The following is a 16303-nucleotide window of genomic DNA, read 5'->3' as shown; positions in this document are numbered from 1 at the left end:
CCTTGGGAGTCAGGAAGACCTGAGTTCAAATCCAGTCTTAGACACTTCCTTGCTGGGTGACTCTGGGCAAGTCCCCTAACTTCAGATTGCCTGACAAAATGAGTCCAGTGGATAAGGAAATGGCAAACCACTCCAGTATATTTGCCAAGAGAACCTCAAATGGTATGGAAGGTTTGGACACAGGTGAACAACAAAAACAAGTCATGAATTGTGTTAAAAGGTTGAGTCAGATTTCAAGTTCATCAAAGTTTCAGGTTTTTGTGCCTTTTTATTTTAAGCATTTTATGTAAGTGTGTAACAGGTTCTCTTAAAGGGCACTATTCATTTCTATTCTAGTCACTTAACACAAGATAGTCTTTCCAATGCTGCCACTTGAAACTCATCCATGTTTGCCCACCCTCTCTTGTGTGTACCCTTCCAGAAGTTTAACATGCGGATCCACTCAACGTGCTCACACTTTGTCCTGCCATTTGTAAAGGCCCCAGGAGACCACTCAAGCTATCTGCATAGCTTTCTTAATTCTTCGTTGTTCCCTTCTGAGCCTCTGTTACAAGTAGAATATTGTAGCTGATGAGTTAACTTTCATGTTTTTTCCCTGTGAGTTTTTTTTTTTTATGGCAACTCTGACCTTTTCTGTTTTGGAAAAATTCCAGATTTGAAGCTTGGAGAAAGAGAAGCAAAGTGTACAGTCTGTTGTGGCAGTTGAATGATGCTAAGATTATCTTGACCTCCCTAATTTCAAAGGTAATTTCTTCCAGACTTAACAAATATGCTCTTCTCTAAATGTTTTATGAATTTCTTTGTCTGTTTTCAAATTCGATTTAATGAAGACTTGTATGTTTTTATATTCCTGTTCTATTTCACAACAGCTTTGAAATGTTTCCTGAAATTTTGAGCTGGGATCCAACAAGCCTACTGAGCATGCTGAATGTGTGTGCGTAAAACAGCTACCAGGTCTCTCCAAGGCAGTCATTGTTGAAGAGCCCTAAAACCCACTAATACTTGCAAGAGGTGGGAATGCTAAATGCTATGCTATCAGCCATGACAAGAAGTAACATTAATTGGTATTTTTGTGGAACTCTTAAGTAAAATTATGGTACTGCCAGGTGGCACAGTAGACAAAATGCTGGATTTGAAGTCAGGAAGACCTGAGTTCAAATTTGACCTCAGACATTTACTAGCTGTTTGACTCTGGACAAGTCACTCAGTTTGTTAAATCTCTCCAGTGTCTTTGCCAAGAAAACCCAAAACAGGGTTAATGAAGAGTTAGACATGACTCAGAAGAAATTAAGATCACTAAGCTAGAATTTTGAAATTCAAAATGAATTAAATTTGCCCTGAGATTTAGTTATAACATTGGTATAATTTCATTTGATTTTATTTATTTATTTAAATTTAAAAGGGGGTAGCTTAAAAAAGGTGCATGCAGTGGTTGGAGCAGTGGTCCTGGAGTCGATGACCCAAGTTCAGATCTGGCATCAAGCACTTATTAGCTGTGTGACCCTGGGCAAGTCACTTAAACCCTGATCCCCCCCGCCCCCCCCCCCCCCCCACATTAATGAATTAGCATAGCATTTTGATAGTAGCTCACTTTTATGTATGTCATTTTCTTTACATCAACCCTATGACATAAATGGTATGCCCATTGTTTCCTACTAGTAAACCTCAGAGCTGAGTCTTGAACCCTAGACCTTCTGCTTTTTCTGTTACACTAGTGTACTTCACATAACAGGGTTTGATTTAATCATGGAGCCAAGTATTAAAAGATTGTTCATGAATGAGAGATAGACACTGATATGGCAGCTTGTTCTCCAGTGAATTCTATTTATAAAATCGTTCTGTTAAAATATACAGAGACAACTTCAAAGACTCATTCCCCAAAGAAACAACAGGTTTAACAAACTAAGAAAGTCAGTTTTGGATTGCTCAGCAAGACTCTCTCTTCCCCCCTTGCAAAAGTGTTTTAGTTCTTTGAATTATATGTGTAAGAGTTCTGTCATTTGTAAACTCTCTGCAGGAGTTTAAAACATGGAAAGACCACAAGGAAAAATTAAGGGAACAGTGTCAATTAATAATTGTGAGGAAATGCCTTTCATAACATTTGTCTTATTTGTTGGTTGTTTCCATCATTATCATATAATAGCGATTTTTTGAGCACTTAAGTTTTTTCAATTTACATGTAAAGATCATTTTCAACATTCATTTAAAATTAATTCTCATTTTCCCAATTAAATCTAAAGATAGCTTTCTATATTCATTTTCTATAAGCTTTTGACTTTTTCTCCACCCCCCCAACAGCAAGTAATCTGATATAGGTTATACATGTATGATCATCAGCCTTCATTTTTCTGATTCTCAGTTCCCAGTTTTGTTCTTCTCCTTTTCCTCTTCCCCAAGACACCTCACAAACTGATATAGGTTATACATGTAAAGTCATGTTAAGCATATTTTCACATTAGTCATGCCGTGAAAGAATAAGAACAAAAGGGAGAAAACCACAAGAAAGAAAGGAGGGATCAAAAGTGAAAATGCTATGCCCTTGGCCTGCATTCAGACTCCATAGTTTTCTCTGGATGTGAATGGTATCTTCCATTACTAGGCTTTTGGGAATTGCTTTGGATCATTGTATCACCTGAGAAGAGAATAGCTAGCAATTTGAGAGTTCTTTAAGGTTTGCAGAACAAGTTACAAATATTAACTTCATTTTATTCTCCCAACCACAGAGAGGTAGGTGCTATTATTATGATCCTTAAATTGAAATGGGCAGAGGTTAAGTGACTTTGCCCAGTGCCACTTGGCATCAGAGGCAGGATTTGTCTCCTGCTCTTGTCTCCTGAATCTAGCTGCCTCTCTTCTGATCTCATTTCCTTCACTTCAGTGTTAACCTGGTAGCTCACTAATTCAACATCATATACCATCTTCTAACCTTAAGTCCGTTGCCCCTTTATCCTATCACCAGTTATGCCTTGGAAAACTCAAATCCTAGGTTCCACCCACATCTCCCTTCTCATTTCTTACTCATATACTGCTGAATGTCATTACAAATTAATACCCTTCAACTGGGCAGTTTCAACTGCGACAATTCTTTTATTTTTCTAACCCTGTAAGAGATAGAGAATAGGTTTCAGAGTTTGAAGGAAAGGATGACAAAAATCTGAGACTGAGGCATAGTTCTTCATTTATATCTTACCTGCCGTTTATAACCCGCCATTGCCCTGAGCGATCCTCATTTTTAATTATTTTGAGACTCTTGATTGATCATAGTTAAATACAACCACAAGTAGAATATTGATATTAAAAAGATGAAGCCCTGTTTCACAGAACAAGTTGGGGATCATTCAGTGAGTTTTGCAGGTCTCCTGAGGCAAGATCCAGTTGTCTCATCTTTGATTTTTGGATCCAATTCTCCATTGTCCCTTTTCTAAACCTGTTGAATATATAGATAAGACAAACTGATGGATATGCTCTGTATGTTTCATAACAGGGAAAACGTATACTCTTTTTCTTACTTTATTTTGAACAATTAAAAAAAAATTGAGTTCTAAATTCTCTCTCCCTTTCATTCCTCCCCCACCCATTCAGAAGGCAAATAAGATGTCAGATACATAATTGAAGTCATGTGAAGCATTTCCATATTAGTCATGTTGTAAAAAAATGAAAAGTAAGAAGCATAAAGAAAATGAAAGTCTGTCTTCAGTTTGTACCCAGAGTTCATCAGTTTTCTTTCGAGGTGGAGAGTATTTGTCATCCTGAGTTCTTTGGAATTGTCTTGGATCATTGTCCTGATCAGAGTAGCTAAGTCATTCATAGTTGGATCAGCATTACAGTATTACTGTTACTGTGTACAATGTTCTCCTAGTTCTGCTCACTTGACTTTGCATCATTTCATATCAGTCTCATCAGATTTTTTCTGAAAGCAATCCTGTTCCTCATTTCTTGTAGCACAGTAGTATTCTATCATAGTCATATACCACAACTTGTTCAGCCATTCCTCAATGGATGGTTGTCCCCTCTATTTCTAATTCTTTGCCACCACAAAAAGAGTTGTTAGAGATCTTTGTGTACATTTAGATCTTTTTCCTTTACTTTGATCTCTTTGGGTACTAGTGGTCGACTGTGCATTCTTGAGAGTGTAGGAGCAGTTAAGGCCACTTTTTCTAAATGATCAGGAGCTTATTGAGGAGGCTCTGCGATCTTTTGGTGCCCACTAAAATCAGGAAATACTGCCTCATCCCTAAAAGGGAAGATCTAGAGAAGTTCATTTTCAAGCTCACTCCTCAGCTTGGATTCCAGCAGAGTTCTGTGAACTCCCAAGTAGTAAACAGCTTTAGGGAGTATACATTTCCTTGTTTTATACTTTGCCTGATACATATGCCTCATTAAACAGAGTTAGAGCCTCTGTCATTATCATATTTTCAAGGAATCTTGCCTTGTTTGGATGATGCATGGGAGATAACCTTTTGTTAGTCATCAAACAGGCCCAGTGGGATCTTATATTATGTTTATACCTTGGTTGTATGATGATTAAGTTTTCTACTGTGGGAATATTCCTTAAGAAAGCCTGCCTATTCCTCTAATACTCTCATCAAGTATGCCTTGAAATGCATATATATTTTCAAAAAAAACTTTATAGATAGGAAAGAGTAGGTGTGTGGATAGGTAACTGTTAGAAAATCTTTATTATTCTTTAAAGAAGTCCGGGATTTTTTTCATGCCTTTAGTATTTTTCCTTCCTTTGGCTACCTTGTGAATCAATCTCTTAAGCATCCTCACATTTGTGTTGTTTCCAGCTTCTATTGCTATTTTCATTAGTACCACTTCTTCATCTGTAGGCACTTAAAGGAAAAACCTGTGATGTTGAGTTCTAGGGAATTGGTCCTACTGTTTGTTCTTAGTAGTGATGAAAAGATTTTTGGGTGATAATCTTTGTTTTTCATCCTTAAATGCCCTTGGGATGACTTTAATTAGGGTCAGATCTTTTGCCTGGCTTCCTTTAAATTCGTTTTAACCTGCAGTTTTTGTTCTAAATTGATGTGGTCTTTGGCTGCCATATGTCTCCACTGGGCAAAGTAAGTCATGTGTTTGCCAGCTGGAGTAATTTTCAGGATCTTTTGGTTTCCTTTTTATGGCATTGGATTTATATTGTTTATACTTCTATATGAAGTTAATTATAATCAGTAATTAAATCCCTCCATTCCTATCTTATATTTTATCACCAATAATCTGCTTAAATCGCTCAGGGAGGAATTTTTAAAATATATAATATACTTCTCATTTTTATTCTTCTAGAATTATACTAATTTTGGTCTTTGCTGTGACAGATCCAAGCAGCTATCCATATGATATCGCTGTGCAATTTTGTGTTTGAGGTTATTAGACTTTATCCCTGTGTCTAGCACCTTCAAATTCTTTTAACTTAATTATTCTGAATATAACAAACCCAACAGACATAAATATTTCCAGATATAAAGAATAGAAAAAGACTACATGTGAAACTTTCAAATGTATCATAAATTCATTAAGTTAACTTTAAAACTGTCCTACTTTTGTCTCCCTCTGAACTTCCTTTTCTTTGTATTTTTGAAGTACTTCACTGACTCCTTTATCTTTCTTTTTCTTCTCACTTGGCATCGCTTTCACTCAACCTAACTTTATGTAAGTCAGGTACTCCCAAGAAAAGATTTCTTGCTCATTTTGGTAAAGGCAAGTTTTTATCTAGTAGTGACTGTTGCCATGTGATCTTGAGACTTACAAACTTCTCCCATGTTCACATATACACAAGAAATGAAATCCTTTTTTTCCCTAATGTTTTGTCAAATATTTCAAAAGCACTTTCCCCCAGCATTTCTTATAAATTAAAGGAAACCTTAATAGTAAAATCTTTTAGTTCCATGGCTGTTGCAGATTTGAAATCCTACCCTATCCCCTCCCTGCCATTGTTGGTTGCTTGTGGAATGCAGGCTAATTTTAATGTTGGATTAATCCAAATATAATGAAGAGGGAAGATGAGAGGGGGAGCATAAACCAAGTAAAATTAATTTTTGTATCATTCACAGTCTTTAGAGTTCATAAAATGTATACTTTCATTAGCATGAAAAATTGTAAGCTGACCACATAGAAACCTGGCAGTATATTCCTTTAATTTAAGTTCTTATAGTTATTGAATTTTCCTGGAGAGCTTCTCTATTTTCTGAACACTTAGAAGTGTGGTTTACCTGTGCTTCTCAAGGGTTAGCTGTTAGATAGCTTGTTGTATACTTAAAAATTTGTTAGCAGGGTGGCTAGGTGGCATAGTGGATAAAGCACCGGCCTTGGAGTCAGGAGTACCTGGGTTCAAATCCGGTCTCAGACACTTAATAATTGCCTAGCTGTGTGGCCTTGGGCAAGCCACTTAACCCTATTTGCCTTGCAAAAACCTAAAAAAAAATTTGTTAGCAAACTTAATTTCTTACTATAAAATTTTGAGTCAAAATTTTTCTTTTTTTTTTTAGTTTTTTTTAGGTTTTTGCAAGGCAAATGGGGTTAAGTGGCTTGCCCAAGGCCATACAGCTAGGCAATTAAGTGTCTGAGACCGGATTTGAACCCAGGTACTCCTGACTCCAAGGCCGGTGCTTTATCCACTACGCCATCTAGCCACCCCCGTCAAAATTTCTAAGACTATATTTAGCTAACTGATAAATTCTGTTAACTTAATGGTAGAAAGAGGATAGGGAATATTTTTTTGATTGATCTGTATCCTGCTTTCTAGATGAGCAATTTCTTTTCCTCCCTCCTATTCTTAGATTTTTTTCCCCATCTATCTTTCACAATGGAAAACTCTGACCCTAACGATAAAGGAAGCATCGATCCATCGGAAGCACAACGTCGGCGTCAGCTGGATCGGTTGGATCGGGAGGAAGCTTTCTACCACTTTGTAAATAATCTCAGTGAAGAAGATTATAGACTTATGAGGGACAACAATTTGCTTGGTACCCCAGGTATGTTATATGCAATTTTGAGGATTTACATGTATAAATGATTGACTTTGAAATAGTCTAATTTGATTTTCAATCAATTTCTTTAACCTTTGTATTGCTGTGTTTGATTGCAATAAATTTAAATCCGGAAGGGACTTCCAAGACATCTCTCCTAGTTACCTTATTTTAAAGATGTGGAAGCTGTGGCCCAGAAAGTTTAAATGACTTGCCCAAGGTTACATGGGTTTATGTACAAATAATAGTATGATTCTTTAGTTGGCTAACCATTGCTTTGAGTTATCTGATCTTATTCACAGCTATATTATCACTTGTCATATACTGACTAGCAAGGAATAGTGCTTAATTATCATCTTACTATCTTCTTTTTTTGGAGGGTAGTAGTAATATGGACGTTGAATTTGGAAACTACAGAACCCAGAGTTCACATGAAACATTGCTTCTTGAGATGGACTTTAAATCTCTTTAGACTCTCTCTTAGGTCTGTGAATGCAGTACAGATAGGCACAAGTTGATAATACTGTTTTCTAATAGCCATTTCTGTGAATGTGTGAATTACATGTGGCAAACCTTACTTATGTTTAGACTTCACTATATAGCAGCAAGTGATATAGGTTAGGCAAACAGTTTATGAGCACAGTCTAGGAGCTGACACCTTGAGGCACATACTGAAGTTTGTGGAATATTAGAGGTAAGATGGGAATAATGTGTTCCAAGATAAAATTGTGAAGTGGGTAAAATTTTGTCTTTGATCCCTTCTATCTTTTCCTGATGTGCCCAGGGCCTTCCCTCTAGTTACCTCTCTGCTATGTTAACTGATTCATAGTCTGCCAATGACTTTCTTCCTTGGGTTATTTGAATTTAATTCTCAAGGTCTTCAAGATCCAAAAGAATGAAATGAGTGTTTCCTTTTTTTTTTTCTGTCCCTCCCCCCTCCAGAATGATTTTTTAAAAGGTTACTAACCTCAGTCTCATTCTTTTTAGGATTAACATTCATTGCCTCTCTTTCCTCCATAATTTAGAAACATTTTCAAACTGTTTTCAGGTGAAATAACCGAAGAAGAATTACTGAGAAGACTGCATCAGATTAAAGAAGGTCCCCCACAACAAAACAGTGATGAAAATAGAGGTATATAATAATTGGGGGAGATTAAAAAAAGGGGGGACTACTTAAGTATTGACTAGGGACCATAAATCATGTGTAAGTGGGGGTAGGTGAATCTGAATTCTCAGGCAAGTTGAGATATTTGTTGTGATATTTAATGGTCTGGTTCTATTGAGAATAGAATAAGATCTAGATCATTTAAATGAGGACTTTTTTTCTTGAGTTCCCCAACTACACTGAATTTTCCCTTTTTTTACCAGTTCCTTTTCACAGAACAGTTACTTCCTCTCCAGCAAATAAAAATGTTCTGGCCTCTGCATCCTCAGCTTTTATTGGTGTTTCCCTGCCAGTGGGAGGTAGGGGTCTCAAAAGGGAAGGTCTGACCTCAGAAGCCAGCAGTCCATTTTTGTTCCTGAGCTTGTCCTGTTGTGTGCTGTGCTCGGGTTAGGTGCTAATACTGTGTGTGTAAATCATTACCGTGTCCCTTATAAGTTCTTGAAGTATTATTCCATCAATGTGAAGTCTATTTTGAATCTTTTAAGTTCTCATTTTGTTGTTTTGGAGTCTTAGAAAAGTTAAGGAGCAGTATTTTTTTTTGGTAGTCCTAATTTTGTAGTTCCTGTTTTTCTTTCTTTTTTTTTCTCCTTATAGAACCATCAGATGATGTGTCTAACAGCGATTCCATCATAGATTGGCTTAATTCAGTCCGACAAACTGGAAATACAACAAGAAGTGGACAGAGGGGCAATCAGTCTTGGAGAGCGGTGAGCAGGACTAACCCGAATAGTGGTGATTTCAGATTCAGCTTGGAAATAAACGTGAACCGCAACGGAACACCAAATTCAGAGAACGAAGATCCTGCTGAACCTTCCATCAGTGAAGATATAGAAAACAATAATCCAAGTGACATCGAAACTCCAAGAGCTGATTCTCCATTTATAAGACCTCATGGATCTGAAAGGAACGTCCTCGAAGAACTGACTGAAGAAATATCTCTTCCCAGAGGCCAGAGAAGGGCAAGAAGCCGAAGTCCAGAACAACGAAGGATCCGAGCGAGGACCGATAGAAGTAGGTCACCTTTGATATCAGTAACTGAGCTTCCCCGAAGAGGCCATCATGGTGTCGCATCTCAGAATTTCGATCATACTTTAAGTGAGTCTGAGGGGAGTTCTAGAACAAGGCAGCATGTGACATTAAGACAACATATGATGGGACCCGAACTGTCAAATGATAATGCAATTTCGTTTTCAGCCTCTGAGATGAGAAGCGTCCCTCAGACATCAGGCTCTTCAGAAGCCAGTGGAAATAATGAATCTTTAGCTCCTGGGCAGAGACCTCCCACTATAGTCCTCGATCTTCAAGTGAGAAGAGTTCGTCCAGGAGAATATAGACAAAGGGACAGTATAGCTAGTAGAACTCGGTCGAGGTCTCAGTCAACTAACAACACGGTCACTTATGAAAGTGAACGTGGAGGGTTTAGGCGCACATTTTCACGTTCAGAGAGGGCAGGTGTAAGAACTTATGTCAGTACCATCAGAATTCCCATTCGTAGAATCTTGAACACAGGTTTAAGTGAGACTACTTCAGTTGCTATTCAGACAATGTTGAGGCAGATAATGACTGGTTTTGGCGAATTAAGCTACTTCATGTACAGTGATAGTGATACAGAGCCCAATGGCCCATCTTTAAGTCCAAACCTAGAAGATTCTGAAATTCAAAACCCAGGATTGGGTAGTAGTGGTAGTGCAGGTGGTGTTAATGCGAGTACTAGTGCTGGTGGAGGTGCCAGTAGCAGCAGCAGTAGCAGCTCCAGCATGGAAAGTTTAGATGCTAGCCCTGATCTATATGATGGTAGCATCGAAGGAAGTTCATCTGGTATTCGTCGGGAAGGTAGGAATAGGGATAGAAATTCAGCCACTTTTGAAGAAAGTGGATCCTTGCCTTTTCTTAGTCTAGCTCAATTTTTTCTCTTAAATGAGGAAGATGATGACCAACCAAGAGGACTCACCAAAGAACAGATTGACAACCTTGCAATGAGAAATTTTGGTGAGAGTGATGCATTTAAAACCTGTAGTGTTTGTATTACTGAATACACCGAAGGCAACAAGCTTCGAAAACTGCCTTGTTCTCACGAGTACCATGTTCACTGCATCGACCGCTGGTTGTCAGAGAATTCAACTTGTCCCATTTGTCGAAGAGCAGTCTTAACCTCTGGAAACAGAGAAAGTATCGTCTAACTAAGATCTGGACTTTGAGCAATTTAGCTGTTTAGAGTGATCGGCAGAAATTGAGAAAACACATGTCATTTGCTTTCAAATGGCCACTTTTTGAGTGGTATTAAGTGTAACGCTATCCTGGAATAGTGCATCTTTGCTTCCAATAAAATGTTCATCCCCTTTCCCAACTCCAATTTGAAATAAAAGCCAGTTAACTTTAAACAGCAACATTTTAGGGCCTGGAAATCTGACTTTGAATATCTATAAGTATCTATTTTATTGAGCAAAATTTTATCATAAGTATTTTTGGTTTCTCTTAGTTATTTTATAAGCTATGTCTTAGTGATGATGGTTCTTCTCAGTTTCATTTTGATCTTGAAAGATCCACCCCATCCCATCCAGGAGAGAACCATGTGAAATGGAAACCCAGTTTGGAAATTAGAAATCGTGTAAATTTTTTTACATTCAAGCTCTACCATCTCCAGCCATTAGTTTAAATTCACCTAATCTGATCATATAATTTGATATAATTACAGATTAGATGGGCATGTCAGTGTAAATAACACTAAAGGGTAGGGTCTTCTAATTGTATAGCTGTCTCCTAAGCCAATCACTGGCACACACTGTAGAGTGAGCTATGATAGTTTAATTGGAATATTTATCTTGTGGAAATAATAAAAATACCTATGCTTGTTTAAATAAAAATCACTTGGGGGGGAGGGTTAAAAATGTAAGTTTTTTTTTTTTTTGGTAGAGGCTCAATACTCTTTCCAGTACAGTGTTGTATTAATTGAAAATTTCAAAAGCACTATGCTTAGATGTAAAAAAAAAGATGACTTTTCAAATGAGGGCCAGTATCTGTAGAAACACACACAATGATACAAAGCTGTGTGTGTTTTATATATACATGATTGTCAAGAGCAGCTTATCTAGAATTTTGTTTGAATAGCTACAGTAACTTGAAATGAGCAGGTTAAAGTTCAGAACTTAGTCCTATAATTGCATTTTAAGACCATGAACATTTTTGCCATGACGATTGAAGCTTTCAGGAATGCCCACATAAAGATGGGTAGGTTGAGGTAGAAGGAGTGAAAGCTCTGAAGAGCTTAACTTGCCCTTGGTCAGGTGTAGTCATTCCAATGTGCCAGTCTTACACAAAGAAGTCAACACAGGCCAGATGCCATTCTATTTGAGGAGGTGAAAGTTCTGTGTTGAATTTTGAACAATTTTGATATTGTGGTTTTGTTTTAAGCAAAAAAACCAAACCACACAGGACAGAACTGAAAATTTCACAACTCTCTCAATGTTACAGGCTAATCTGCCCCAAAAGTGATAGAGAGGTACAAGACTTCAATATATTTTAGCAGAATTTTAGCTGCTACATATGCTCTGAATGGAAGAGCTTGGAGGTTTTGTCATTTCAAAGTTTTATTTAAATTATGCTCAGTCTTACTGTCCCTTTAATCTAGATATACCATCTTACATTTCTAATTTTAAAGTTCATTTAAAGAAATCTAAGTGACCCCTCCCCCAATTTGTTGATAGTATTAGTGATATTGGGCTCTATTTGATATTCAGAGTTTAAATGTGCTATTCTTTCCTGTAGTTGAAGCTGTCACTATTGATAATTCCCTTCCTCCACCCATAAGTAGTAGAAAACAAGCACACCTTTAGCTTGTTTCCTTGGTAGCAGGGAAGGGTTTGTGATGGTGCCCAACCACTTGTGACCAACAGATGCGCCTGAGATCTCTGCCTTTGGGGGAGCTTCTGAAACAGGATTTTTGCTTGTTTGTTAAACAGAACAAACCAACTCAAATTGTGGGTGAACCTATGTCTTTGGCCTTATTTAAGCAGCAGTTGTAACCAGATTTTGGCGGGGGGGGGAGGTCAGGCATATTTAAATGTCCTTCAAAGTAATGAGTCTGCTTTGGACATTATCTGGGTACCTTAACCAGCTTTTAGCCTGACAGCTTACTAAGAATTTGTGCTGCTCTTGCAATGAAGGTCCAAAAAATCCAGATTCTCATTTTAAAAAGTGAGCAGAGATCACTTTTATGCTGTACTCATGATGAATTTTATCTTTGACCATACAGATGTTGAAGATTCAGAATTCTATTCCATCTTGGAGCACAGCCTTGCTTTTCTTTTGTGAGAGTATGCAAGCCACTCTTTGCAAATCCACAGGGGTGGTTTTCTGATTGGCTAGAAATGATCTCTCTGGAACATTCCATTGCATGGGGAGGAAGTGGGAAACATTCAACCTCATCTGGCTTTGAAACAAATGAGGCCCATTTTAGGCATAGAAGCAGTTTTTATTGAGGCCAAGGCACCTCTAGCCATCTATCTTTACCTTCTATGATGTATTAATTTAGCAAGTATTAAAAAAGCAGGTCATATAGAATGTTAACACTAAAGAACATGGGTATGAGTGCTGTTCTCCATAGGCACTGGAAACAGAATTTTTATTTTGTGGTAGAATGCACATGATGCTTCTAACATGCATGTTGGAGGCACCTTTTTCAGAAGCACTCATTGTGAAGTGGGGTTTACTACTTAATTATAAATACTTTATTTTTTAACTTTACAAAATTTGTAACTTAATGTATCTTACTGGGAATATGGAGATTGTCTTAAACCCCGATCTTTAGCAGGGGTCAAGGTGTACAGTGGAGAGCAAAAATTTATATATATTTTCCCAAGTAGCAGCTTGAATGCCTATTGTTTTGAGGGCCTGTTCTCTTTTTAAGAGACTATGCTTCATTGTGCATCTCTAGTTTTAGTTAATTGCATAACAGTTTGTAAAATCTGTATGCAATAATAGCAACAATAGAGGCAGCATTATCTAGTGGACAGAGAAAGAGCTTTGGGGCCAGAAGACTTGGGTTCAAGTCCTCCTGACACACACACACACACACACACACACACACACACACACACACACACACACACACCACACACACACACAAACACATTGTGATCCTGGGCAAGTTTGCTTAACTTCTCTCTTGGTGTCCAGGGCAACTCTCTTTGACTGTTACTGAGGAGTTGCAGTTCTGCAGAGTAAGAGAACCTGGGAGCTCCCCAGACCAATGGAATCAGAGGTCTTTGTCAGCCAACAACAATAAAGCACCCCAATAAATGTGATATTTAACTCAAAATTTAGGGGAATACTGAAAAACAAAGAATTTTATGAAATGTTTCCATTTTAAATAATGAATGTGTTGGAGGCTTTTTGTTTTGACTAAGCAATTGATAAAAATCAACTGAGATTTGTTAGCGTTAGGTTCTAAAAGTGCAAGCTTTCTCAGTAACATTTAATAATGAAGCTCCCTCAGTGTAAATGGGATTCTGGAAGGTTCACCTGGTGGGAGGGAGATAGAGTGTTCCTGTTACACTGGTAACAAGATATTTAGGCTTTAGAATTTCATTTGACTCGATCTTTTTAAGCTGTTTTCTTCTCAGATGTTAACCTTCATCTGAATCTTTAGAAATTGATCAGTTACTTGAAGTAATTTTTGTTGTCTTTCCCATGCCCTACTCCCTGCCCCCCCCAACCCCCCAAACAACCAAAAAACCCCTTTTGGTGCTCAGTATCATAATGTCTGAAATGATACTTAATGATTGGACTATGATTTCTATTTTCCAAATGGTGATGATTTGAAGAGGGTTGTCTTTAGACTTAGTCATTTTTCCAAATGCCTGTCTATTAGGGAGGGTAAAAGCATCACAAAGCTGTTCTCTATGGTCAGTTCTTTATTGAACTGGCTTACAGCGACACCTTGTGGCCATTTACATCCTCCAACAAGGGAGGATTTTCAGTCTCAAAAGTAAGATAGGTTTTTTTGCCTTAAAAGAAAAGAAAGCTGTTAAACGATTTTCCCTTCAATGATTTCCCTGTCAAAAATCATTATTGATTTTTAAGTTCAAAGAAGCCAAAATATGCCTGGCATGTCTCTTGGCATGGAACTAATTGATGACTATATCATCTTAAACATACAAAATACAAGGCACCTATTTTTGAGGTATAATGCATTTCAGTATTTTTTGATAAACAATGCAGTGCTGTTATCTATCTGGTTATGGGTAGATCAAACATAACTTGTGATTGGAGTTGGGAGGGGTGACCCTTTGGGACAATGAGGCAACAAATCATACAGTGATTGGAAAGACCAGAGCCAAAAGATTGGAGTGTAACCCTTTGACTCTTAGAATCCTAAACTGGTGGTTTGCTGCCTGCCCTTTAACTTTGCAGTTTTGAAATCAAGGGCCTTTGGTTTCACTGAAACTTTTTCTGATGATTATCCTGAGCAAGTTGTTTTCACCATTTTATTTAGGTGAGAGCATCCCAACAGTTTCTGGAGTTCGGGTTTGGTCATCTGATGCATGTAGTGCAGCCCCATTAAGGTGATGGTGCAATGCAGAAAGCATTGTGTTTCTTGAACCTTTTTGATTAGTCTCTTGTCCTTTCTACAGGCACTAAATCAAGTGTCTAAAATCTGTTCCCAAATACAATTGCAGTGAGGATTTGTTTTTTGTTCTGAAAACAACTTTCAGAAAGCACACCCGTAGGTTGCATTATAGCCACCTGGGGTGAGAGAGAAATGTGTGAATGTGTGGGGGTGTGTGGGGGTGTGTGTGTGTGGATACATCTACACGCATACACACACACATACACATTTGTACACAAACACATATATACATACATATATATAAATATATACATATATATATTTGATTGAGATGCAGAGGTGGTTAACAATCCTATTATGCCACACTGTGCCTTGGTGTTTTCAAGGCTCCTCTAGCAGTCCCTGTCTTGTATACTTACTGCAGTACCTTGCAAGGTATGGCTGCCTCAGTTCCCCAGTCTTCATTCTAAATAGTTAGTGCGCCTTTACTAACACCCTTTTACTACTGTTCTTTGGTGTGGGCACCTGCAGAGCCCTGGAATTTTAGCTCCTATTAGCTCCTATGTGCTGGTGCTGGTGCTGCTTTAGGGAGTAGGCTCAAGTCATACTATCAAAGTATTTAGTCCAGTAGGTGTGCAATTGGCTTCTGTATCTGCCTGTTTTATCTTCTCCTGGGACGTGCTGCTATGGGTAGATGTTTACTTGGGTCTATGTTAAAAAAAAAAACAAAAAAAAAAAACAAAAAAACTGGGTGACATACCCAGGAACTTTCTGAAGCCCATGAGAACCTGGGGAAGGGGTTGGGAAGGGAAAAGCAACTAACACCGATTTTGTGTCTGTGTACACAAAGTGTAGAAATGTCTGTTGTGTGAAGACTAACCAGTGCTTGCCATCCCATGGCTTCCTGACCTGCAGGAGAGGCTTTTCCTTCTTTCATTCCAGAAACAGATTGGAGCTCAGAATGATTTTATTTGGCTGCCTTGCTTTCTCTGGTTTCTCGTTTTTCCTTCAGTTTGACCTGAACTCAACACTCTCCTCCAGCAGACCTTTTTGGTTGGGAAGTCCTGTGTTTAAATGAGATTGTATTGCATTTCCTTTTTTGTACAATGTTTTAAATCTGTTAAAAAATGGACTTGTTTATTTCAAAGCAAAACCCTAGAGGGCCATATTAAAACAGTTTATTCTTGATAGTTATCTTTTGGGAGGAGTTTATTTCCTATGTAAATGTCATACTGCAAATTTAAATTATAGTCTATCAATAAAATGCATGAAGTGATTGTTTGTGCTTGATCATCACTCCTTGGGCTTTAAATTTTATTTTTATGTTAAATGGGAACATTCCATTTCAGTTCAACAAATATTTGTTGAATGAAAGAAAGCATTTGATTGGATGTGATAGCAGTTATATTTTATAACTTCCAGTTCAGTTGACTTGGTTTTAAACACTTCAGTTGAATCACAGTGCAATGTGGGCTTGGATTTTCTTCCCATTGGGTGTTTCAGTGGTACAGAAGGGTAGGAAGGTCCCAGTTTGTGTGCCCACATAATTTTAGTTTTCTTTGTGAATTGTATAAAATAAATAGTTTCACTTAAACAGTT

The 16303-nt window shown here is 37.7% G+C and overlaps 1 protein-coding gene across 2 annotated transcripts in view; it reads left to right on the top strand.

Annotated features, from left to right (window-relative positions):
• Nucleotides 1-15459, top strand: part of RLIM (ring finger protein, LIM domain interacting) — a 28059-nt gene extending 12600 nt beyond the window's left edge. For both annotated transcript variants that reach the window (XM_074207771.1, XM_074207772.1), the window contains exons 2-6: nt 654-744; nt 870-1011; nt 6783-6977; nt 8020-8103; nt 8731-15459. In XM_074207771.1, coding sequence (XP_074063872.1) covers nt 6809-6977; nt 8020-8103; nt 8731-10316 — 1839 coding nt within the window. In that variant the 5' untranslated portion in view covers nt 654-744; nt 870-1011; nt 6783-6808 and the 3' untranslated portion in view covers nt 10317-15459. The remainder of the gene's footprint in view (nt 1-653; nt 745-869; nt 1012-6782; nt 6978-8019; nt 8104-8730) is intronic.
• Nucleotides 15460-16303: the final 844 nt, after the last annotated feature.

The sequence above is a fragment of the Macrotis lagotis genome, chromosome X, assembly GCF_037893015.1.
Source record: "Macrotis lagotis isolate mMagLag1 chromosome X, bilby.v1.9.chrom.fasta, whole genome shotgun sequence".
Taxonomy (NCBI): domain Eukaryota; kingdom Metazoa; phylum Chordata; class Mammalia; order Peramelemorphia; family Peramelidae; genus Macrotis; species Macrotis lagotis.
This window is presented reverse-complemented; position numbering and strand designations above follow the sequence as displayed.